We start from the raw sequence: 27966 nt of genomic DNA, 5'->3' as shown, positions 1-27966 counted from the left end.
GCTCTTCCTGAAACTGGAGACTCCAATTCGTCCAATTCGAGCTATCGAAGGTCAAGTCGCCGTGGCACAAATTGCGTTACCGGGATCCCATTTTCCAGAAGTCCCGCTGCCATTCTTCCTGAAACTGGAGACCGACGGATATCCAATTCGAGCTATCGAAGGTCAAGTCGCCGTGGCACAAATTGCGTTACCGGGATCCCATTTTCCAGAAGTCCCGCTGCCCCTTCCGCCATTCTTCCTGATGCAATTTTTCCGCGCTGGATAATAAGTTATTCGATCGCGAATTATCGAATGTTATCAGGCCGCCGATTTCTCACGCGATTCGATTTACCGGGAATCTCCGAAAGAATAGAGAACAAATTCGGAAATGATCAAACGATTCTCTCGTTTCAACAATCACTTTTCATCTTTCTTATATTGCTATCTTATTCTTATTAATATTGCTGTCTTTTGCAACGAAATCGATTTCATAGTTTGCAGGATAAACGTTTGTGCGCGAAAGGATCGAAAAAAAGTTGCTACTCCGTGAAATTGCCTGACCACGAAATATTTCCACGAGATTTTGATATAAACTTGAATTAAGATTGTGAATAAGATAAATTAAATCAGAAAAACTGCCCATCTAGATTCAGATTTGCTATATATTTCAATATATACATAATTTAATTCTAAAAAAGTGAAATAAAAGTATAGATTTTAATAACTTAGTTAAAGTTTTTGCACAACAATCGAATCTTCCTTTTGTTGGTATGTATAATGTTAATTCTAGAAATATGTGTGAATATAATGATTTTCTAAATTCTTCCAAAATAATAGATCGTATAACATAAATCGTATATAAATTTTTTGTTTTTTTTTTTTCAATTGCCCGTTTCTATGCAGCAGATTTTTAAGGCTTCTATTTTTAGCAATCTATCATATATTAAAGATATTTTACTTTTCTTTTTTTTTATATTTTAAAAATTATTTTTGACAAGCGTTTTTAGAAATTCACACTGTTTAGCTACATTTCTGTACAACCTATTTTCTAACTTTCTGTTTTTCAACATATTCAACTCGCCAATCATATTTTTGGAACAGATTTTTAAATACATAAAGCTTTTTGACAGTTTAATTTTTAACGTTTTTCTTTCAGCAGTTTAAAATATTTTTACAAAGTACAATTTTTGTAATATACTCACCAGCCAGACGGCCATAGCGCTGAAACATTCGTTCTACATCGGTTTTGCTGCATTGAAATGTATTCAGATTTCCGACGAAAACGCGTGAATTCACCGCCTGTGGGTCCTGCGAATTGGTTTGGTTGCCCACTTTGCTCATCTTCATCGCCTGAAACAGAGAGGAAAGAAATTTCAAGTGGTAGTTTCCTCTTGCAGTTTTAAATAATAATAATATAAAAAATGTAAAAAATAATCAAAATAAATTTTTTACAAATTCGTGCGAAGGATTACTTTAAAAACCATCTTTATTTTTAATACAGTAAAAAGATGCACGCTTAAAGAAAGTCTACTGAAAGATATATAACTTCCAGAAAATATTTATTTGAATAAAAAAAGTATTATCTCTGTGATAAAAGTTAATCTCGCGGATATCTAAAATTATTAATTTAATACAGATTTATTCAATTTTCAATTTTTAATAAAAAAAAAGAATAAATTTAGAATATGAAAAGGGAAATGACGGATTAATTCAATTAATCGGCGCAAGATCGATTAATTCTGCGAAAATGCCAGTTGTCGCTAACGATCTCGTTAGTTTTATGCGTTATTTCACGAAAGTAGAAAACGAACTGTTGCACAATGGGATTGCGAGGCGTTAATTAATCCACGACGCGCCAATTAGCGATCGCGAATTTTCCTTTGATACTAGAAAGCTATGTATCTACACGCTCGCGTATCATTTGGATGATCATCATAGTCATTACTACTGGTTATTTGTTTTATTTTTCTTTGCATTTTTCAGTTACATATTTTTATTTTAATCGAACAACATGTTTAAAACAAATTCATCCGCATCAAACAATTAAACGATCTCTTAAGCCAAAAATTTAATTGTGAGATAACGTTACACATTTTATATATACATATCCACATAAATTTAATTTGTTAAATTAATAATACATGTGTGTTATATATCATTTTACCGCAGAGGACTTTAAAATAACCGCGTTAAATTCGACTTATGAAAAACTGAATGATACAAAAACAAAAGCATTATACGTTATTTAACGCATTGCTTAAGAGATTAAACAGCATTAATATTACTGATAATAATAATTAAAATTTTTTTATCAAACTTATCATGGTTTGTGGCCTTATGAATCTCTTATTTAACCATTTCTTTAATACTTCACATTATTTTCATATTACGCTTGTTTGCGTCGCTCGTCATACAAATCCAATTTGTAACTTTGATTGCTTTGCGAGAGAAAAGTTTATCGGGAGATCATCAAAAAACTCGCATCACCGATAAACGAAGAATGGTGTTATCGATTTCACGGGTATATCGGAACGGCGATTGACACCGGTACGGCGCCGGTATTAAAGAGTTGTTCTCTATAAATATCGACAGTTATACGGTGGGATGGCCTAGAGTTTGGGATAAATATTGGCTTACACGTCAAAATTAGTAATCGGATCGTCAATGGATGTAATCGACGAAGAATCGTCTTCGTTTCCTCTTCGATTTTACGACGCAAAAGTGAGCCCCGCAATAATGGCTATTAATCCAATTCAAATAAAATATTCCTAAAATATCTGGCCAAACTTAACAAATGATTTTCAGTAATGATTTTAGTGAAACAATGTCATATAAATATAAGTTTGTAAAGGCATTCTTCTCAAATTACAGATGGATAAAAGTTGTATATTGATTATTCCGAAATTAAATTAAAACTCATTATTTGTATAATTATTATACGATGAAAGAATTGACAATGCTTTGAACAAATATTGATTGTTTCGTTTTAAAGAAATTGGGGTTATTTAAATTTGTAGCGCGCTATAAAATTCCAATCAGCTTGGTACTTGGCAATGATTCTCGCGGCGAATTTCTAATTACGTTCTAGTTGGGTCGGACTAGAATTTAGCTAGCACGTCGGCCGTTATTTATGGCGTGAGCCATCCTTAAGGTATGCCCACTATTCGAAACGTTAATTGTTCTTACGTATTTCTTAGACAAGTGATCACAAAAACATATTTTCTCAAGTTAACATCACACGTTAAAATTATGACTTCGAAACTATAATAATGTATGTTTTTTTATTTTTTCTTTTTCCTACTTTTAAATAATTTTAAAAATCGTTCTCTTTTTATATAGTTCCATTTTATGTAGATATTTACCATCCTATATATTTTATTGAAGTAATTATTAAAGCCATTTTACAGAAAATCCATTAATTATCTTTTACCTCCGTTTTATTTTGGTTTCAGTGACCTGAAATACTATGCAACTCTTTTATCGCTCTCCGCACAAATCATAATAAAATAAAATTGATAAAAATAATTGACCACATATTTTTACTTTATCATCTACAAAATTTAATTTTTTATTTTTGGAAAAATAAAAATATATTATACAGTATTATTAGACACAAGACTAATCAATTTTACTAACATTATTGTTATTCCTCCATAGAAATCTATCATTTAATAATTCACAATTAATTATTTAACAATTTTTAATAATTTAATAATTTTTAGTTACGATTCATTATCAAATATTTAACTGATGCAATATTTATTTATAGAATACTACATATTTATATTACGCACACAATACACAAAATTAATTATTATTATTTCTCAGACTGTTTTTTATTTTATTAATTCCATTTTTTATACGTATTTATTTTATATCTTTATTGTATGTATAAATTCACTATAAAATTGTTATTATCATAGACTAAGCTTATAGTTATCATTAATATATTAAAATCAATTCACGCCTCCCGCGTCATAAGTTTTGGAAAGGAAGAATTAAAGGGATTATCCATAATTTATGTAAGAAACGAAACAAAAGCTGCAGAAACTGTCACATAATTCCATCCTACGGACCGTCAAAGTTTGGCCGTCTCGATAATTTTCTCTCTTGCGGATTTCCAAGTGGTTTCAACTTCTTCCGCTCTTTACATATCTAAAGACACTGTATTCTGCAGACATAAGATTGTAGTATTAGAACTGACTATGTTTTTGAAATCCGACAATTAAAGATTAAAAAATTTTTTTTAAATTGTTCATAAAGATCATATCGTCAAGTTTTGAATTTTAACAGCATTACAAAATTTAATATATAATCTAAACGTCATTATACTGCTTTTTTCGAAAATCTGTTTAAAATCAGAATATTTCAATAACCGATGATAGACACATTTGCATTTTAGATTAATTCGATTAAATCGAATGATTGAGGTTTTCGATTGTATTCAGTTCTCCATATAATCAATGCTGTCTTGCGCTCTGTGGTTAACGCAACGCCATTTCATACTAATAAACCGTTATTATAACAAGCTCAATAATCAAAGTTAGCCCAAAATAGCAAATAATAACTCTATATAATTTAATTATTAAAAATCAAATATCTCGAATAAATGGTAAGTTAATTGAAAGTTAGTTTTACAATGTTTACAACATTGTGATAGTCTTATATAATCATGCAAAATTTTAGGTCTTCCTTGATATACTATCCTGTGAATTCTATATTCAAGTACGCGAAATTGCTCGCGCTCACAACTTTCCGCATGCACGCCCTTCAATAATTAGCGCTAATTAGGAAAATTGACGAGCGGAAGATCCTAAATTTCTGAGGAAGGTGCAAGTAAACAATTATGTGTGTTTACTTTGAGCTACTCGTGGCAAGACACGAGCAAATGTGAAGAAAGATAAAAGTTGTGCAAATATTTACCATAGAAGTGAATCACACGAGTGAGAATGAAGAAGATACGTTGAAAGAGAAAGGGAGAAAATCAGAGAGAGAAAAGATTGTGTATGAAAGAGATTCGAGAAATCATTTGCAGAAAAGAATGCATACAAAACAGCTTTAACTTTCAAATAATAACAAAATAAGATCTATGAAATTGCCAATAAAATATATATTATCTATACACGATAAGATTTATAAAATAAAAAGGAAAACTAAATCTCTCTTCTTCTTTGTAAAAAGTTAAAACTCCATTCTTAGAATTTTAATATAATTGATAAAGAATTTTGATTTTAATTCACAAATTAAAAAATAAATATTTATATGGAACAATAGTGTTTTTCAAATTTTTTTATTAATTATATTACTCTTTCTTTGATAATCTAAAATTTGTATATATAATTATATATATGCACAATCTGTATTAGAGAATTATACACATTAATATATAATAATTAATCTGTAATATATTATTACAAATTTATATATCAATTATTACGATATGCCTAATCTCTGATAATAGAGAAATCTCTTCCATAAAAACGATAGAGGTTTGTTTCTCTCTCTCTCTCTCTCTTCTCTCATGTGCTTAATATTTTCAACTCGACTAGGTTAATCCAGTATTACCACATACTATACAACGTATCCGTGTAACACCCAGTTAAAATACATATTTTATATGATATGTTGCTGTTCCCTCTTCCCCTTCTGTCTGTACTGCGCTGAATATATAATACAGAAGTGCGTTTACATTGCACAATTTGATTTAATAGCATTTAACGTCCTCTATCTATATTCATTTGATATTTGAAGACAACCTCATTCTAAAGTCAAACTATTTGTTGTAATTTACATCAAAGTATCTCTCATATGACGAGATCTCATCAATAATATTAAAAAAAATAAAATAATAGACATAATTTTCTATTCGTGTAAATATTTTCTATTATGTGGCACGTAAAATTATAGATCGAGAGTCCTCTATATTATAGATCTAAAATAGATTTATTACATTAATTTTTTTATTAATTATATTACTCTTTCTTTGATAATCTAAAATTTGTATATATAATTATATATATGCACAATCTGTATTAGAGAATTATACACATTAATATATAATAATTAATCTGTAATATATTATTACAAATTTATATATCAATTATTACGATAAGCCTAATCTCTGATAATAGAGAAATCTCTTCCATAAAAAATATAGAGGTTTGTTTCTCTCTCTCTCTCTCTCTCTTCTCTCATGTGCTTAATATTTTCAACTCGACTAGGTTAATCCAGTATTACCACATACTATACAACGTATCCGTGTAACACCCAGTTAAAATACATATTTTATATGATATGTTGCTGTTCCCTCTTCCCCTTCTGTCTGTACTGCGCTGAATATATAATACAGAAGTGCGTTTACATTGCACAATTTGATTTAATAGCATTTAACGTCCTCTATCTATATTCATTTGATATTTGAAGACAACCTCATTCTAAAGTCAAACTATTTGTTGTAATTTACATCAAAGTATCTCTCATATGACGAGATCTCATCAATAATATTACAAAAAATAAAATAATAGACATAATTTTCTATTCGTGTAAATATTTTCTATTATGTGGCACGTAAAATTATAGATCGAGAGTCCTCTATATTATAGATCTAAAATAGATTTAATACATTAATTAGTAATGACGTCCTGATTATACTACACAAAACGTACACGTATATTGTGCTAAGTGTGACACAATACTGTGTAATCAATAATTGATTACATTGTTAGAATCAGAAACAATGCATATAACTTATTCACCGAAACATTTGATCTATAATGAATGCGTAATAATACAATAATAATATCGATACTGTTATAAAAAAATCATAAAAACATTTATCAAAAAATTTACGAAACTGTTACAAAGATTAAAACATTATTTTACACAAAATTATCATAGCTATTATCTAATAAATTTAATATAGTACCATGGATAGTAAAATTAATATAAAACAGAGGAGATGGAGCACTTTATATAGAAAAATTTGCTTTATAGAAAAAATGTCTCATTTTTATTGATCCATGTAAATGTGTGATCAAAATTATCTCAATAACAAGAAATTTTAATGATAAAAAAATAAAAAATATTTTAGATAAAAATTAAAAAGTTTCGAGTAATATCGAATATTTTAGAATTATTTCTATATTTTATATGTAGCTGTTCTATCATTATTTTTATCAAAAAAAAAAAAAACAATAAAGAACAAAAGAGAAATATATGAAGAGATTTTTGAGTGAGACGATTGTAGTACGCAAAACTATATCGTTACTCAAGATCACACAGCGAAATCTAATTATCCCCGAACGACCTTGGAGGATTGCCTTGAGTCTCGTTTCGACTTTCGATGTAATCTCGAACTCACGACGCAATGTTAATTGCGAGGGAGGCAACGTAAATTCAATTCTCCTTCCCGTCGCGCGGCGACGACCGGCATCGTAAACTTTACGATGCAAATTAAGAAGCTTATAAAGAACCGCCAAAGTCCGCTTGATAATTCTACTCGTATCCCGCAGCAATGGCGATCCAAAAACCGGAAAACCGTCCTTTCTCTTATCTCTTTTATTGTTATTATACAGAATTAGGCTGATATTACATTCATACGACAAAATATTTGTCGGACGGACCAATTGGTTTTCAGATAGATGATTCTAAAATCTGAATAAAAACTCTAAAAATTTTCTATTCGATAACCAATCGCTACGTTACAAACAAACTCGTCGACAAATGTTATATCACCCTTAGAAGTAAAAATTTGTGAGTAATAAGGGAAACTAAAAATAAAGGAACGTTTTTCGTAAACGCTAAATTGTAAGACTGACAACAAATAATAAATTCTTACTTTTTATATAATCTCAATTTCTTATGTTTATACCTACTTGTCTAGTCTTTTGAACAATTTTCTTCTTCAAAATATTTGTGAAAAGTCTAGTTTTTTGTATGTATATTAAGATAAAGAACAATTTATTACGTATATATACATAAATACAAACATTTTTATTATATATACAGAAAATCCCATAAAATTAATCATAATTATCTTAAGACTCTGTATACAGAGAATATTTGCCAAAACTAACATCTCCTGAATCTGTTCTCCTATACTCTTCTACTGCTTAGGACAATCCGCTCAAGGATTCTACTCACGCGTATGCCGCTTAAGATCTAATTTTTTTCAAGCAAATGCAGCATTCACCATTTCCCTTCTCCTGCTTTCGCTACTACGCTTGCATTCGGCTGCGAGTGAATTATTAAAAGTTCACTCAGGGATTCCCGAGAGCGGTACCGGTCCGCGAAAGGAGGATGATTGCAATCACGTCGGCTCGTAAAGTGATCACTAACACGTACCCAGCTGCATCCCGATGCGCCGAATTGCAGGCCGAATTGTGCGGACCGCTCTAAAATGCATTGTCTTGGAAGAGAACGCGTTTACGCAAAAAGTGAGATATATCTTGGTAACATCAAATCATCTCTGCTCGCGGCAAAGGGACTTTTACAATTCTGTTTTGTATTATAATTGCTTATTTAATAATATATCACATGTGAATCAAGAATACAATCGTGTATAATAAACATAAATTGTTAGAATAATATTATAAATTAGATGTCTGATATATCATCCAGTATAATATCCAATATAATATTATATCTAGATACGTAATATTAGTAAAAACTGAAATAAAATATATAAATTAGCCAAGTTTTAAAAAATTGAACTTTTATTATTCCTTAAATTATATTCCTTAAAAGTATCACTAGATCGCTTAAAGATATTAGTCTAATAATTTATTTTCTGTTCATTTTAAGCTTGTTCTTGCATGTACCTTGCATATCACATGAAATATCTAATTTAATTTCCATATTTGTTTAAAAGGGGTTATATTTACAATTAATATATTACTGAAATATATATTTCTTAAATATTTGATTTCGCGTTGCAAATGTGCACTAATAATTCGCACGAGCGAACAAGCGCGCGGAATTCCGTGACGGGCGAATGCATTAGGATGGTTTTACCACGGTAATTCGATTTCTTCGCGTCGCAATATACAATCCAGCCCTTTCGTCCCTTTCATCCCTCTCGTCCCTTTCATCATCCACCTGATAGTGTCCGCGCCAACGTAATTGCGCCAATTATCGCCTTCCCCCAAACCCTCTATTTCAAGTTTCCACATTTCTAAGTTTGAAACTCTAAAAGTAATAAATAACGGAACGTTAAACACAGAGGTAAAGGAATACAAACAATGTCTAGATATTGTATTTTCCGAAGTATCGCGTTATATATAATGTTTCGTTAATAATATACAATCTAGAAAATCTCACAAAATATAATTAACAACGTTTTTCTCTCTACAGTTTTTGCAATTATTTCTTAATCTATTATCCACAAGGCAAGGAGATAAAAGATATCAGTAGAAAACTTGAAAACAAGTATAAGTTGAAACTTTTATAACATCTTGTCTCACACGACTTTGCATATAATTATGCCAATTATTTCAATTTAGAAAAATAATACTAAAGCTCTAGCATATTTTATTTTACTCATTACTTTTTTTGAAGTCTGTTATATATTCTTTAAAAAATTGACGTCACCCATCGAGAATCGTCGACTAAGCAAAACTTTTCGTCGCGTGTGAATTTAAGCGACTTAACGAGAAACAAAGACGAGAAATCCTCTCTCATTCCCTTCCCCGAAAAAAGGAAACTTCCTCGATTCGTTCCGCTTGCGAATCCTTTAATTTCCAAATTGAATTTTGCCAAGGAAACTTTCCTCTTCCGTTTCCGGCTCGCGTAACTCGATTAATCGATCCCACTCGAATCTCCGCCGACCTCCAAAAGTCGATTCCTACAAAATTCCAGTGCGATTGATGTATCGTCAGCTCATTTTCCACCGTTCCCTCTTCTGTATATCTCTCTATTAATTTTTTACTTCGCATAAAATCCGTCAATTCAGCCATCTGTAGATCTCAAATTTTTCATAGAAGATGTGTGCATATGCGAATTCAAGAAATCTCCCGTAACGAATACCAAAAATTACAATAAATTAAGAACTCGTCAGATCGTTTCTGCGCGATGTAATCTTCGTGTCTACAAAGGGTTAGGCAAGCGACACGTTTGCACATCCGACATTAGGAAAAGGCTTTAATACCAATCGGAATCCTCGCGTAATTGATTCCACGTTTTAAGAGCAATCTTCCCTTTTTCAACCCTCTCTCTGTTACCTCACCATCCCTATGGCTAGTCGGCACTTTGTTTCCGAGGCGACGGAGGGCTGGGGGATGAACGTGATTCGATTTGGCGCATTCCGATTTAAACTTTTTCTCGAATTCGTGAATGCGAGTATCCGGTGACAACTTCGCGCGGGTAATTTCCGTTTGATTAAGGAACCGGCGGAAAAAACGTGTTCGACGTGTTTGATGGTAAAGGGGAACGAGGAATCCAATATTCGCGGTGGATACTGAAACGATGGAAAGGAGGGGAGAATTAGAAAATGGTCGGCTGGCCGGCTGGTCGGTGAAAGGATGCATTATTTATCGGCGCGTTTTTCTTTTCCGACATGAAATTTATGGTTTTCGTTTAGGCATGAAAGTATCGCTAGAATTGTTTTATATTAATAGCCAAACGGATAATAGATCTGTTTAGCTCAAGCAATCAAATCCTTTCTCAAAGATCTAAATCGTTTTGTTGCAAAATCTTATTGCTGCTTGAAAGCAATAGAATGTTCTAAACAGAATGTTCTAATAAATAAATAGAAATAAATATTGCATGTTACGGAATTACTCTGATTATTACAAAGCTAGTTTATAATTATATAAATACTCAAAAATTTAGAAATTTACTAACAAAAATAATTCATGGATCAAAAGATATCTGATCTAACGATTAATTAAAAAACAAAAAAATCGAGTGCTAGAGATACTTGCAAAGTTGAAATTTATGTAATAACATCTATACAAATATAAATAAAAATGCATGAAACTTGTGATTCGTTTTTTTGCAATCGTAATCAAACTTCCTTCGCTCTGACTTTCTCTTTTCGCATGGCAGTAAAACCAATATATGGTTTTATATTTTCTCGCACTATATATGTTTAATACCAATGATAATTTTCAAAATTTATATAGATATGTATAAGTTTAACTTTTTACATTAAATTATTAAATAATATTAAAGTAAAATATTTTCTATATTTGAAATTAAATGTAAATAAGAAATCTAATCAATAGTTAAAAATAATACATAAATAAATCAAGTATACTTTTAGTCAAATCTGATTCTACATGATATTCGTTGTATAAATGCTGGAAATTTTCGAAACAGTAAAATGTATAAACAAATTTTTCATTCAAAACAAAATTTGATAAAAATATCAATAAGCTTTTACCTTTGTCTGCCAAATTTCCATTTAAACATTGCTGCAATTCTATCTAATATGCAAAAATAATATTTTGACAATACTGTTTCATACATAACCATAAATATTCATCAAACTTTAATTTCAATTTTAATTTTTTTATAGTTATTTTTTTACTGTGTATAATGAGATTAAAATTATTTTTCAACAAATTGTTAAAATCTTTTAATTCTCTCATTATTAAATATTAGTCTCTAAATACGATATATTAAAGCAAAGAGTATTCATCTAGTAGTAATAAACACTTAAGGTGATAGCCTGATTTATTACGATTCGTTCTATAAATATAAATACACTGGCGATTATTCCAAATCTATTTTTTTATTACGGTACAAGTAATGCTATTTGCGTCGGCAATAATCCTTATCAAAATCCAAAATGACCTTCTTCGGAGGCGTCATTTTTACGGAACCACCGCCGCCACCGCGGCACAATTCGCACGGCTCGCGTCCGAATCGAGTTATCGTTGGTCCATTCGAGAGTCGGCCATTCGTCAGCCGCCGGAATTGCTTCTCGAAATGGAGCGGCCTGGTTATAACGGAGTACAGCGGCCGCCATTTGAAAGTCAAATACTTGCGTGGCGGAGGACGGCAGGGTAAGGGCGATAGAGGGCGAGAGAGGGCGAGAGAGGGCGAGAAAGGGTGAGAGACGGCGAGAGGGGCCGAGATCTCTTGGGAGATCTCAAGACATTTCGTACCATCCTGATATCCTTCGTAGAGAGACCGCAGACTTCATCCGATTAACGCGAGCTATAATGCGGCGCGAAGCATCTTGCCAAATTGGCTACGGTTGGCTCAATTAAATCGGAATCAGTCGGTGGAATGGACATCGAGCAGGCAACGAGGCTTGTTCGATTACGGAAACGATCAGATTTTTCAATAACGTGGAATGCTGGAATTTTGCACCACTTTTCACGCGGATGGTGTCAAAAAATTCTGAGATAACACAGTCGCACGGTATGATGTCACTCGTAGATTTCTACTTACTCTCCCATGGCTAAATGGACCAATCATATCAAATAGCTCTGTTTTTTATAGAAATTCTTATTTATTATAATTAATATTTTTAGTTTCTCTCAAAAAGTGATTTTTATAAAGAAATTTTATTACACTTCTGTTATTTACTATTATATACATACGCTTTTGCTTTACTTCATTATATTACAGTGCATGCAATTAATTTAATTAATAAGATACTCGCTCAGTTGCTTCAAGCTATTTCAATCCAATTTGTAGGTAAATATTTCTTTAAGTGTACAGGGTATGTGAAACTATTACATTTCATCACCAATCTTGTTAATAGTTTTATGGAAACTTATTACTCCATGTATATTATTATAAATATATATATTTCTTATATAATCTTGCAGTTTAATTGAACAAAATCTTTAAACTTTTTATTGCCTTCAACTGGAAAGATATTAATAGCACAACTTTGAAACAATAGCCATTCTTCTTACTTGGCGCAGAGTTTACCATCAATGGTCGATGAGAAAACTAATAGTTTTGGGATATTCTATATATATACACTGTTTATAGTATTGACATTATTATATAATATATATTAACATAGAGAGAGAGAGATACACACTAAATCGAGAATTTATTCCACAATTAATCTGAATGTTAATCCTCTATTATATTGCACATATGCATGACACAACAATATGATATTTTTTGATATAATAAATACAGAAAAAAAAACTAGTTTTTCGGTCATCTTGCAAGGTGCAATGCATATTTAACATAATATATTCACAGATAACGACTTGTTTTTTTCAAAATAAAAGAAATCGAATCTTAAATTTCCTCCAATATCTGTTTTCTTAATATATTCGGGCTCACATATAAAAATTAAAAACCTTAATCTAAAATAAAAATATTAATCTACTTGAATATGTTATACGTGTTATAACATCAATTTCATATATTTTATATAATATTTAATCTTTGTAACTTGTAAAAATAAAGCTTCGGCTTTGAATAAGTTTTTCGTATACTTTGGTGTGCCTTCATCAATTACTACGCGTATAAAAAGATTTGTTCCATCACTACATTATATTACATATAATATGACTATAATAGCTTTTCCAACAAGTGAGGGGAAAATACCCCACTTGTTGATCGCTTTGATCAATTACTGTATATTATATTATTATTCATTCAGCAATAACTCTATTTTCTTTTTGAAATTCCGAAACAGAAGATAACTATTATGATAACATCAACGACGTCCAACAACAAAATCCACTAAACATTCGTAAATAAATAAAATTTCTATCTAAGAAAAATCATTTTTATATAATAATAAAAAAATCTTTATATGTATATATAATCTTTATATATACTATCGTATACATGTGTAGCATTCCTAATTTCTTTTATATACGGATTCTAAAAACTGCAAAAAATTAAAATTGTCTGAAAATAATAACCATAGAGATATTTTGCAATGGGATAATGCGCGAATCATTGCAATATCTTGCTTCATAATATAATATCTTCGGAAAATATGTTCAAAAAAGTTCATTACTCGATAGTGATTTATTCTTATAAAAATGACTCCAGCTTTAAATTCTTTATTTTACATTTACAAAGAATACTTATAGTTTGTCCCACGTACGTGAATTCAACTTCATATAATTGAATAAGTGATTCAAAATAAAAAATAAAGTTCGAATCTATTCGTAAAGTTGACTCCCCTTCCTCCCGTCCCCGGACGGATGCGGTACAGTGCGAGCGAACCGAAATCACGCTCTGATATATAGATTAAAGTTAGTTGTCGCGTATGCCACGCGTGACGGGACGAATCGCGTCGGGACGCCGCACGTCGAAATCTGCCGCTGCCGTGACGGAGTTCCGCGTAGTTACAGTTTCGATTGCGGCCGTTGCAACACTCGCAACGTCCCGGCAACCCCTGACGATTCCGTCCGCGACAACCATTCGTATCCGTGATCTTACTAAATAAATGAATTTTACTCGCAACATGAATCAAATTTCAATCGAACTATTATCACGTTGTAACTTAAATTTTCTATTTCTCAGCAAATTTATCAGCTAAAAATAATATACGCTCTAACACATGTGTAAAATAATTAGATATAAATTAAATAATAAATTAATGTGTAAAATTTTGCAATTAATTTATCATACACATTGGAGATTATTTAGATTGACATAGACTTTAATATTCAAATATTACCGCGCTTTCATTTTATATAAACTTAATTTATTTTATGAATAAATGTCATTGCTCTATAAATTAAATCTGAATTGCAATATAAATAAGAATCCATTTAATTTTATTAAATTTAATTAATTTATCGCAGAAATTATATATAAACATGCATAATAACTTTATAATAAATGTAACAACAAATAATAAATAAATTTTATATTTATGAAAGTAAACCTTTTTTCTGAGAATAGCGAACATTTGTTGTTGTTTTATAACAAAAAATAATCTGCAATAATATTCTCTACATTATTAAATATGTATTAAAATAATAATATCCCGTGAGTTACGTGATCAGTATCGTCATTAATCAGCTGTTTTCATCCGTACAATAATCACGATAATCCGCGTGTGAAATCAGCATGCTGGAATCTGTTCTGTTTATTTAAACAAATATATGTTCGCATGCTAGCCAATCAACAGACATCATTGATTTGACCAACTTTGTAATTAATTGCGACAAAGACAGAGCGTCTTAATGATTAAATATTTGTCGCTATATACATAAGGATCCCATATTTTCCGTACCTTTTCATAATTCTGTTAATTGCGAAAAAAACATGAATAAACTAATTAAGACGGAGATTCGCGAGTCAAGAGAGAGCATTCACATTTTGCTAATTATTCATTGATATTCCAATATTTTCATGACGAGTTAATGTAACTTTCTGATTAAATCTAATACTATCATAGATATGTATCAATATTTATTATTTTATAATGTTACTGTTATTGTTATTGTTGTGTATTATTGTGTACAAAAAAAAATATTGAGCACACACACATCCAATCTTTTATTTTTAGAAAAATTTTATTCAGGATATATATTGAAGCTTTTATCAATAAGAATCAAGCGCACAAAACTAAAGTCAAAATATTCTGATTCCACAAACTTTACTATATTATATTATGCATTTGAAAATTGTATTAAAATGTTATTTAAAAATGTAATTATTTGTAGCAGTATCCTAAAAAAATAGATATATGTGATACTAATTTATCATATATTTATTCCGTTTATCTAAATATTCCTATATTCATTAAAAGAAACATGTTTTCAATTTTCCAATTTTATTTATTTTTATTAATTTCGAGGATTATTAGATTATTCTCTTTTACGAGAAACTCTTAAATATAAAGATGAACTGCTAATTAATGCCATATTGACGCTTTTAGCTTCCTTAATGAGACGCACACAAACGCGTGTCTTTTCGAATTTTATTATAAATATATATTTACGGAAAGCGCCTGTTATTCATTTATAATCGTTACATCATCAGTGGTAATATAATATAAATTAAAATAATAAAGTCATAAAGTGTTAAAAAAAAATCTCAACTTGCATTAATGATGTCTCTAGTCATGATAAATTCATAATTTGTAGCAATTATTATAGAATTTGTTATCAAACTCTTAAAATCGTAAATTATGTGATACACGCTCTGTATATTATTGTTACAAATCATTTGAGTCTGGATATAATATAAAATAGCATATGTAATAATGTTATTATTTCCGCGTAATAATTTATAAAAAAGACCGATAACATATATGTCAAAAACCGTGTCATTAAAATATAGTCAATTTATTCTGGAAAATTTTGTATTACCTACGTCACTTTTGTTTTCCGCCTTTTGTACAAGTTATTAGTTATTACTCATCGCTAAACGCATACACTGTGTTCGCATAAATAATTATTCTATATGCAGATACGTTGAAATCATTTTAATCCAAATTGGATTGCATCCAATTCCACGTTACAGTTGTTTCGTACATTCAAAATAGAATGACTCACGCAGACAAAGACCTTGTTCTAATTTGACTTGTAAAAATTCCTAAAAGCTTGTTGAGTTAGTTGGCCAGGTGCATCTTAACCCGAGTTGCAATTTGTACACATTTATTGGTTAATAATAGAAATATTGCTAATATAACGTAGTTTAATCACAGATTAATTTGGAAAAACAACTCGGAATTTTTTTTATATTAAATGATAATCAATGTATATCTTTTTTAATTTTTTTGTTTGTCAGAGTTCTGCGACTAAACGCGTTAAATTTGGCATACTAATACATTTGTACATGGGTGAATTATTTACACAATTGTATATATAATCATATACACAATTATTACAAAATAACCTGAGGATATGGATATTAGAATTCGACGAGCTGTCGAAACTGTCATATGGAACATATAACGCACCACTGCACTGGTTTCTCTCGCATGTGATAACGATGTTTCTACTAATACCAAACAATAAACTATATGTTATTGCATTAAATAGGATGCCAAAAATAAATATTGACATTTTATCTGAAAAACAACTCATAACAATTTTTAAATTATTATACAAATACAAAATTATTTATCATATATATAAAAGCTGTGTATATATGTATTTGTGTGTAACTTTATAATTTTCAACATTAAGTACCTCGGTACTTATTACTTCAAAATTAAGTTCCTATCAAAGAAAAATTTACCTGAATTTTTCTAAAAGACAAGGTTTTTTTCTTATATAATCTTGCAGTTTAATTGAACAAAATCTTTAAACTTTTTATTGCCTTCAACTGGAAAGATATTAATAGCACAACTTTGAAACAATAGCCATTCTTCTTACTTGGCGCAGAGTTTACCATCAATGGTCGATGAGAAAACTAATAGTTTTGGGATATTCTATATATATACACTGTTTATAGTATTGACATTATTATATAATATATATTAACATAGAGAGAGAGAGATACACACTAAATCGAGAATTTATTCCACAATTAATCTGAATGTTAATCCTCTATTATATTGCACATATGCATGACACAACAATATGATATTTTTTGATATAATAAATACAGAAAAAAAAACTAGTTTTTCGGTCATCTTGCAAGGTGCAATGCATATTTAACATAATATATTCACAGATAACGACTTGTCTTTTTCAAAATAAAAGAAATCGAATCTTAAATTTCCTCCAATATCTGTTTTCTTAATATATTCGGGCTCACATATAAAAATTAAAAACCTTAATCTAAAATAAAAATATTAATCTACTTGAATATGTTATACGTGTTATAACATCAATTTCATATATTTTATATAATATTTAATCTTTGTAACTTGTAAAAATAAAGCTTCGGCTTTGAATAAGTTTTTCGTATACTTTGGTGTGCCTTCATCAATTACTACGCGTATAAAAAGATTTGTTCCATCACTACATTATATTATATATAATATGACTATAATAGCTTTTCCAACAAGTGAGGGGAAAATACCCCACTTGTTGATCGCTTTGATCAATTACTGTATATTATATTATTATTCATTCAGCAATAACTCTATTTTCTTTTTGAAATTCCGAAACAGAAGATAACTATTATGATAACATCAACGACGTCCAACAACAAAATCCACTAAACATTCGTAAATAAATAAAATTTCTATCTAAGAAAAATCATTTTTATATAATAATAAAAAAATCTTTATATGTATATATAATCTTTATATATACTATCGTATACATGTGTAGCATTCCTAATTTCTTTTATATACGGATTCTAAAAACTGCAAAAAATTAAAATTGTCTGAAAATAATAACCATAGAGATATTTTGCAATGGGATAATGCGCGAATCATTGCAATATCTTGCTTCATAATATAATATCCATAATAATATTTTATTTTAGTAATATCAATAGTAAATATTAATTAATAAATAATTAAATATTCATCAATAATATTAATAAATACGTTTAGAATTTGTTATTAAACAATGATTAACGGAATTAAGACATCTTGTATGCAAAATAGTTTATGTTTATAAATCCAAAACGCATACGATTCATAAATCACAGATAAAATCTTTAGATTCGTAATCCATAATCCCATAAACCCTTAGCAAGTGTTTGCACTATAGATGGATCCGTGAATTTAATGATCCATAAATTAAAGCCGCATCTCCAACATCCAGCAAAACCTTTCGACAAAAGCCATTAATTTTATCGAATGATCTGAGAATTACCATTATTAAATATTCGGGATCACAATCAAGAAGAGAAAGTACGCGCAAAGGGAAAGAAAGATGCAACTATATGTGCAAAAAAAATTACGTAAAAATGATATATAGTTGCAATAGTACATACAATTGTTATAGTAAAAACACATAGTGTGATAAAGTAAGACTAAATTAAAATTTTGAATATGGATGATAAGCGATTTTACCAAAATATAGGATTTAAACATCCATTACTCAATTGTAGGTTTACCGGATTTAATTGTCGAAAAATAGTCGGCGTTTCATATCAACGTAGATTGATTAACATATATTTAATTATACGTTATCATCAAATAGAATTGCTGATCTGCAAGGCTAACCATAGTAAAGACGCGGTTTTACCGGATGACCTTCTTACTCATGTCAATAAAACCGACTGTATGGCGACACGGCTTTCGGATGCGTTCAAGTAGAATAGCCTAAAATTAAACCCTACCTGCGCACATACTCTCTTCCCTTATATGTCGCGTGTTCTAGAATCGCCTGACATTCTTGTAATCAATGTTCGATAACATATGTAATAAAAAACGAACAGAAGGAATTTTTTTTTGGAGCATTCTTTTAAAAAAAATATTAATTATATCTTTAAATTGTGCAGACATATACACACACACACATATATACGCAACGGATATTATACGCATGCAAAATCAATAATTAAATTTCACGTTTGATGAATATGTATTGATTATTACTTATGATTCATGGATAGGAAGACAAATAAACGTTATGTCTGCGTGTAGGTAAATATATTTATGCATGTGTGCGCGCGTGTCATGTGGCACAAGTAAGATTCTTTTCTTTCCAAAAATATTATAAATATTTAGAATAATAAAAAAAACTCATGCGCGCGATTTCTATTGCTCCACAATTTAAATATATATAAGAAAATAATACAATACAGCAAGTTACATTAATCAGTCAATTAGTAAATCAGTCACAATCAGTCAACTAATCAATTGGTCAATTAGTTAGTCAGTCGCTCAATTAATTAAATAATAGATTAATATAAATCATTAATCATATACATATATATCCCAAAATTGAAAGTTCATCATATATATATCACTTATTTATATATGCAAGATAATTATTTAATTAAACTATCTGTCAGTATTCACATCTATATAAAAAAGAAGTTATTTAGTGCAATAGTATGATCCAATTATACAAATATTTTTAAATACATGATAATACTCAATCATCATAAGAAAAGAATTTATTTTAATTTTCTGAAATTTCTCTTTTCGAAGATAAATAAAATTACTGCAGCGCAAAATCATTCAATTTATTTTTATGTAAATATTTCCCACGTTTTATCTGCGAATAGTTTAATGTTTGAAATATTATTTCAAAACGTTGCTTGTTAGCTCAAAAAAATAATTCGTTAAACAATGGATTGCTATAATGAGAGAACCGAGTCGACCATTCTGAAAAACTCGCGCGAAAAGGCAAAACAGCGGATTAATTTGGACTTCGAGGTTACATATCGCTTTCAAATGCGAAACTGTTAAACAATTAATTGTTTAATAAAATAAAATAGATGCGCGTCGCCCCAACCACTTCCACATTCCGCACGGAACAAAAGGGCAACGCCATCGTCATGTCGGCCCTTTTCGAGAAACTCGTGAGGTCGTTAGCAGTGCGAACTTGTTATTGCATATTGTCGAACGCTACATTGTCTGTCTGGCGATATTGCAGTTTGCATTAACTCACGAAATCGCGAGCAAGTCGTTCGCGCGGAATCGCTCGCGGATCCCATAATTCCAACGGTCGCTTTGTCGCAACTTCATCGCAATGTTGTCGCAACGACACTTTGTTGCAGCTGTTAATTAGCAATTCCAAAATAAACGTCAAAAAATCGTGTACATACCGATGGAATACAGATTTACGACTCTATTGGAATCCAATTATTTCAACCAAGTTGCAGGCACTTTATCTGCAATTACTAAATAAACATGTTGTTCGCACCATCGTCATGCGCATACATCACATATAACTAGAAACGAGATAAAGTCTATACATAGGGTGTCTCACAACTCGCGACTATAATTTTAATAATATATTATATCTAATCAATTTGGAGTAGATTTTTCCTCAAATAGAGATGTTAAAATATTTTGGAATTTTTCTTTTATATTCTGAAATATATATTGTAGGATTTAATGTAAAATCCGCATATAATAAGCTTTATTAAATCTTAATTTAATGTTCCGAATTAAGCAAAGTCTAAATTACTATACTCTACGTATCTGCTAAATTTATATTAGTGACAATTGGGCATTTTCAATTCAAACAAAAATTTTAAATTTAATAAATCTTTATACATATAATGTAAGAGATTACAATAATAAATTTTGCAATTTTCAAATGCTATCACAAAATGACATTTAAGCGATAAATGTACTCTTAACATATAATAAAATTCTCTAGATTTCCTTTGCATACAATAGTTAATTAAGCTAAATCTTATATCAATGCTTGAATATTATAACTTATTTCATCATTTTAATTTTGAAATTTTTTGTTAATTTTTTCAAAAATTTTTTTCCGAGTCTGGTATTTCTGCAAACATTTATATTTTATAATTATTACGGATAACATATTAAAAGTCGCATGTTTAAGAGAAGAGATGGAAGAAATAAGATCGTTAATAGAGGATTAAATCGCTTTAGGCAGTACGCCAAGTAGTCTAATAGTGACACATTCTTATGCCTCGCCGGACGATAGATCGCGATTGAGAAATTAGGATTGTGCGAATTATTACCCATGTGTGATATTTTCACTTGGCGTAAATTAATCGACTTTCATTCGGCATATTAAATATCAAGAAAATAAAACAAAAAAGATAATCTTTTGCATCATGTTTAGCACACAGCTTTTCTTATTACATTAAATATGATCATTAATAATGAACAGTTATATATCTTGAATTCATATATGTCATCGTCATGTACTCTGTAATAGTTATTAGTTTGACTTATGTTCTCACTGAATGTAATTTGTTGCTGGTTGTTAATTAGTCTCATTCATCTCTACTCTACAGTTAAAACATAAAATTTCTAGAAAAAGATCTTATCCATGCGCCAAAATTTTATTTTAATAAAAAAAATAGCTCAATTTAATCAACTAAACAATTTTATTGACTTTATCAATTTTATTTAGAAATTTTATAAAAGCAAAATGTTTTTAAAATTAAAGAAATAATTGATTAATTGAGTTTATAATCATTCTAAAATAATAATAATACTAAAATATAATAATTATTGTATAGAGCGATACTAAATAAAATATATAATTAATTTAATTTCCTCATATTGATAAATTAAATCAGTTTTAAAATCAAACCGACACACTTCATCGACCTAATTCTTTTTTTAGAATGGCTTTCGACGACATTCGATACTGCAAAACCGAAAATAGCAGGCGGTATCCAATAAAGACGAAATTGCACGATCCAAACACATGGAATATACGCATTGATGTTTAATGCAAAATTCAAATTGCCTTCCGACGCCGTTCTCCTGCCGCGGAAACATATGACGCAATCTTGGCAGGTATTGTCAGGAAACCGGCGACATCTTTAATGTATGAGAGAGAAAACGGGTAACGTAGCTGCGACGTAATTGTCAGTACGAAAAGAGATGAAAGAAGAAAGGGAGAAAGGAAAAGGGGAGAAAAATGGAGGAAGGGAAGGAAGCGTGAACACGTAAATTTCTATCAGAGAAAATCGAGGTAAATCTACACGATTTTCTCTGAAGCCAAAAATGCGAGATTCACGAGATTTCGAGAAGAATTAAGATTGATATGGAAGGATAATCGATTGTTTCAGCCGGATTAAAATTAAATATTTATAATTAAAGATGTAAGATATGTAAAAAAATGATGAAGAATTGTTACTAATGTCTTTTAAAATATCACGTAATAAATATATAATTATTCTATTTACATTCGTTTATATTTATACATAAATAGCCAGGATAATTGTAACTTTACGGTAAATGAGATATTGCAATATTTTCCGATGTATATAACTAACGAATATCACATTTTATAATAATTCCATAATAACAATTAAATAAGCCGTTGGCATATCTATTACCAATATTATTACCGTTAATACAATTCATCGATGAAAAATATTTTATTGTCACATTTATTGGCACTCGCTCTCTCTCTCTCTCTCTCTCTCTCTCTTTCCACTCCCTACCTTCCTCCCCCCTCTCTCTCTCTTTCTTTCTTTCTCTCTCTCTCTCTCTCTCTCTCTCTCTCTCTCTCTCTCTCTCTCTCTCTTTCCCCTCCCTACCTTCCTCCCCCCTCTCTCTCTCTCTTTCTTTCTTTCTCCATTATAATTATTATAATAATATCAGCAATTAATTTTGTTCTTTTTTCTATTCTTCTTTGTTAACGTGTTTATTATTTAACTAATTCAGAGGCTATGTCAAGAATATTTATAATTGGATTTTACAATGACATAGATTTGATATTAATCCATATAACATTTAGCTCTCTTAATAATGTTTATAAATGTTAATAATTTATATGTAGTTATTTTATGTTAAATATAATAGTAATTCTCGCTGAAGAGTCAAAATAGAGAAAAAGTGTTACAGAATACAATAATCTGCCCTACGTAAAGCGATTCACTTAACAGTTATATAAATGTATCTCATTCTGTTTATTTAACTTGCGGATAGGGTTGAAATGGGCGGAATAACGAAGACCCGGAAGACGAGAAGACACTCGAAGTAATGCGAGTCGAGCCAGCCGGGTAACCGTTGGCGTTGATCCAAACCGTCTTACTCTGTTCGAGGTGCATTAAGACGCCTCGTTAGTCACGCACGGCTAATGCATAAATCAGAAAAATGTCCAGGCGCGATCCAATTAATATCTTTCCATCGCCATCGCAATGACGAATTTGAACGTGCGCGATAGCGATTACCCATAATAATTATAGACTAGACATATAAAATATAATAAAAAAATATGGAGTAGGAGAATACACTTTTTCTCATATTTCCGCATACTTTTCCTATTACTCACACTTTCTTTCTAACATGCAAATAGATTTTATTATATTTGCTCCCAGAACGCTGTCCTTTTTCTGTCTATGTTTAGGTATAATAATGCCTCTTTTATTATATGACGCAATTTAGTGAAAACCATTTTTTATATCGTTTTATGTATGTATTTTCAGTCTCTTATTAAATATAAATTTAATTCGTTAAGTTAAAAAAGAGCAATATATAGCAATGTAACTTTATTTTCTTTCATTCTTAAAAATAAAAATGTTCAAGCAGATATCTAAAAAAAAAAACTGTACAATTTTAAACTTATATAGTGTCATTTATTATTACTGACTTGTTCTATTCGACTGTTTAATTAGGCCAATTTAAATACAAAAACTAATTGTATTATGTATATATATATATATCTTCATTATTAATTACGTACTCTATTTGTATACCCATAAATCTATTTACATTCATCACAATAAAATAGAGTTGTTTATACACTTTTTTGTGTAAAAACAATTTAAGTCGCATGAACTAATTGTAACTAATGCATTCCTTACCATTCTGTTAATGTAAAAGAATTCGCGTAATCACGAGTTAACGAGCTATATATGAATGTTTACGAATGAATGTGAACACCGTACTAAATTTACAGTAACGGCAGGTGAATGAGATTAGAGGATGAATTGGATTTTAAATTAGAAATTCACTAGCTGACTCGCTTCATCTTACTTTACTAACTGTCATGGTTGCTAGAAAGCAGTTACTCTTACATCCCATCGCTATATTGTCTCTGTCCTTTTACTTCTTATCCGCTTTACTTTCCAATTCTATTTCCTTTCGCTTCCTCTTTTACACTAGCTTATAGCTACACTATACTTACTAAACTAATGTTTTTTAAACTTCTCACAAGTATGCCTTATATAGGATAAACTATATTTTCTTTGCAAGCATAATAGCAAAACTTACAGGACATCTAATAACTCAAAAAAAAATTTCTAAAAAGAGTTAAATTTAAAAATCGTACAGTTAACTATAATTATAAAATACAGAAAAATAAACATTGCTCTACATTTTTTATTTTTCTTTATCCATCTTTAGTACGGTGAATATTCAACGCGATGTAATGATTCATACGATATATCGTTGCTGCAATTTTATAAAATATTATGTAAAATGTGACGTTAAAAATGCGACATTCTGCTCTCCAATTCTCGCAATTTGTTTATGTCAAACGATCCTTTCAAGATCGCGCATTAATTATGCATCCGATCTATTAACTTTTATCAAACTTTCAACGGAACGAGCTTCGCGTCCATGCACCATGAATATTTATAAATGATTTGGCATGCATAGAGCATAAACAGATGTTAATTAGCAATATGCAATCGAGCGGCATTGCTACCGTTTTCAAGAGTTTATTACACATGGAAAAGAAACGCTTTAAATGGGATTTTTTATTATTGACTGCAGAAATGAGTATGCATTTTAGCTTTATTTATACATTAATATTGTTTCACATTTTTTCTCATATTTTTTTAATTAAACAACAGATTGTTTTTATAAATATATTAGTGTTATTAAAAATATGTGTTAGTAAAATATTTTTACATTTGCCATTTAAAAAAGTTTTTTCTTTATTATTGACCGTCACGATTTTAATAGATTATGATATTTTATTATATATTTTTAAGGAAAACAAATCATTTAATTATGGTTATATTATTATAACAATTAATTTTATTGTGCAAAATACTTTTCGAAAACTGCTGTTTCCTGTTTTAAAATTTAAACTATTTTCTTTTAAAAGAATATTCTGTACGAAGCTTGTTTACTACATTCACTAAATTATCTTTCCCAAAAAACTTTTATGATATTGAAAATTAAAATAATAAAAGATGAGCTTTTTGTCAAAATGTAGGCGCTTTTTCCGGACAATCGTCTCCACCAGCATCGATGACGCGTGTTGCCTTACACCGTCGCTAAAATTAGCGCACGTTTCGGTGAGTCAGTCGCGTGGCACACACGTCGCATTCCGACTTTACAGCCGCGCCCCACAAATAAAAGGCGCGCAACCACTTGATTCAATCATCACCACGTAATCCCTTGTTCTTCTTGGCATAACAACTCGAATGTGTGGGACGAGTGTTCTCAAATAGGAAAATGGAAATAAGAAGAAATATGCATGAACACACATACATTCAAGTCCAACATTAATTATTCTTAATTATTCTAATGGCTTATTTAATATTTAATTTCTAAAATACAATAAGCTATTTTTTTTCACGTTTCACAAGAGATATTTTATGTTCGGCATTTCAATATATACAATTATTATTATTATTTTTTTTTTTTTTATTAATTTTAAGACGATTTTACTCTTTTAACAAAAGTTATTTAAAGTTATAAATTTTGTTAAATTTATAAATAACATCAAAAATTAAGAAACCAAAATAGATGATAATTGAGATTTTTGTGTGCTAATAATAAGTAAAAATATATATTGACTCTAAATGGAGCAAAGCATCGATTATTATAATGTAATATAGTAAAAGTGAAACACATCCTGTATAAATGTAATTTGCGTTTAATTCTGGTTTAACATATATTTTAAATTGCTAGCAAGATTATAAGATCTTAAAAGCTCGAATCTCTCTTGCGGTGTTTAATTTATTCACCGAGGATGTATAAAGATATATATTTAACTAAAACGATGAAAGATAAATGAATGAAGATACTATAATTAAAGATATTCATTTTACTAAAACAATAAAGGATAAAAGAATGAAGATACTATAAAAATATCTAACTTTCCCGCTTTTTTCAGGTTTTAAAATCTAAATCAACTATACAAAAATATTAAAATTTTCTTTTTTTATATACAACTCTCTATAAAAATTATAAAAATAGAAAAATTCTAAAAGGCAAAATGTGTCAAAATAAATGGAAAAAAACACGATATAATAAAAATTGAAAAAGCGCACAGTATCTGAGTTATATTCGGTTGACATATATAAATTTTCCAGTTACAAGAAAGCGCAGGGTCTAGCAATCTCAGATTTTAGCACTACTCTAGAGTTTGCCTTTATTCCCAATTGAGAAGTCGCGATAACGTCAAAGAAAACTTTGAAAGGTAACCAAGTACTGTGCCGCATTGTCACTTAGTGTAACATCGTTATTTTATATATCATATTACTTTACACAGTAGAGAACGTATCAGAAGGAATGTATCGCAATTTTTATTTACTCTTATCTCAACAGTTTTTATTAAGCAAAAACCTCGATATAACAAATCCGTCAGATAATTCGTCATTAAAGTTAAAGACGCAAATTATATGAAGCACAATTTTTTCTAAATCTAGAATATTTTACTATTATTTTTCATTCCATTTTCCATTTTACATTTATAAAAAAAGACACCTGCAATTTGACCTGCAAAATTACAAATATTCCTAAATTTTTGGCCGTCATCATATATATCTTCTCAACATCCGCCCGAAAAATTAAAAAGAACGTTGCATGGCAATACTAGCTCGCAATCCACTATGCGGCTCTTGCAATCCGCGTAATAAATAAAGCTTATAGGTAACGCGGAAGGGGGACTTGCACGGGCTAACGGTCTCACTTGTCTTACTTATTACTACGCGGAACAGGTTAATTGATCGATTGGCTACAGTACGACTCTGCGCGACGCGACGTTGGGCTGCTTTTACTATGGCAGGTGAAAATCTATTAGGAATTTAGTAGAGGTATCTCTTTTCTCTTCGCAACAATAGAGATTGCCAATGAAGATTGACTTTATCTCAAATGGATGATTCCTGTATCTGCCGCAATTCTTTCTAACTCTTGAATATTTAGCATAATCTTCCATTCCTAATGCTAATAGTACGAGGAAAAATGACATATTTGTTAAATCAAGTCATATCTAGTTATATCATGTCAAATATTTTTTTTTTTTTGTACTTGTTCATATTATTCTAGGACTGATTACGCGTTGTATCAAATGTTGTATATCGAGTGCACTCTAATGTCCCTTGTGTTCCGGACGTTTGCTTAATTGCACTTTGTGATACTAATGTCCGCTTAATATTTGGAACTCTATCTGAAAAAATATAGTATTGGAATTCAATTGTCCTGGCCGTAATATTCCGCAAATACAAGTTGAATTTCGAGAATTATGCATGAGATTTTCACTTGTCTAATAGAAGAAGGAGATAGAACTTTACGTTTCTCGTCTACAAATAGCTGACCTCGTCATTTTAAAAAGAGGCCACGAC

At 29.9% G+C, this 27966-nt stretch overlaps 1 protein-coding gene across 2 annotated transcripts in view; it reads right to left on the bottom strand.

The window, feature by feature from the left end:
* Positions 1-27966, bottom strand: part of LOC115235427 — a 195402-nt gene that overhangs the window by 90518 nt on the left and 76918 nt on the right. For both annotated transcript variants that reach the window (XM_029807223.1, XM_029807224.1), the window contains exon 4: positions 1182-1329. In XM_029807223.1, coding sequence (XP_029663083.1) covers positions 1182-1329 — 148 coding nt within the window. The remainder of the gene's footprint in view (positions 1-1181; positions 1330-27966) is intronic.

Source organism: Formica exsecta, unplaced genomic scaffold (genome assembly GCF_003651465.1).
Source record: "Formica exsecta isolate Colony F162 unplaced genomic scaffold, ASM365146v1 scaffold222, whole genome shotgun sequence".
Taxonomy (NCBI): Eukaryota; Metazoa; Arthropoda; class Insecta; order Hymenoptera; family Formicidae; genus Formica; species Formica exsecta.
Note: the sequence above shows the minus strand (reverse complement) of the source record. Positions and strands in the feature narration are given on the sequence as shown.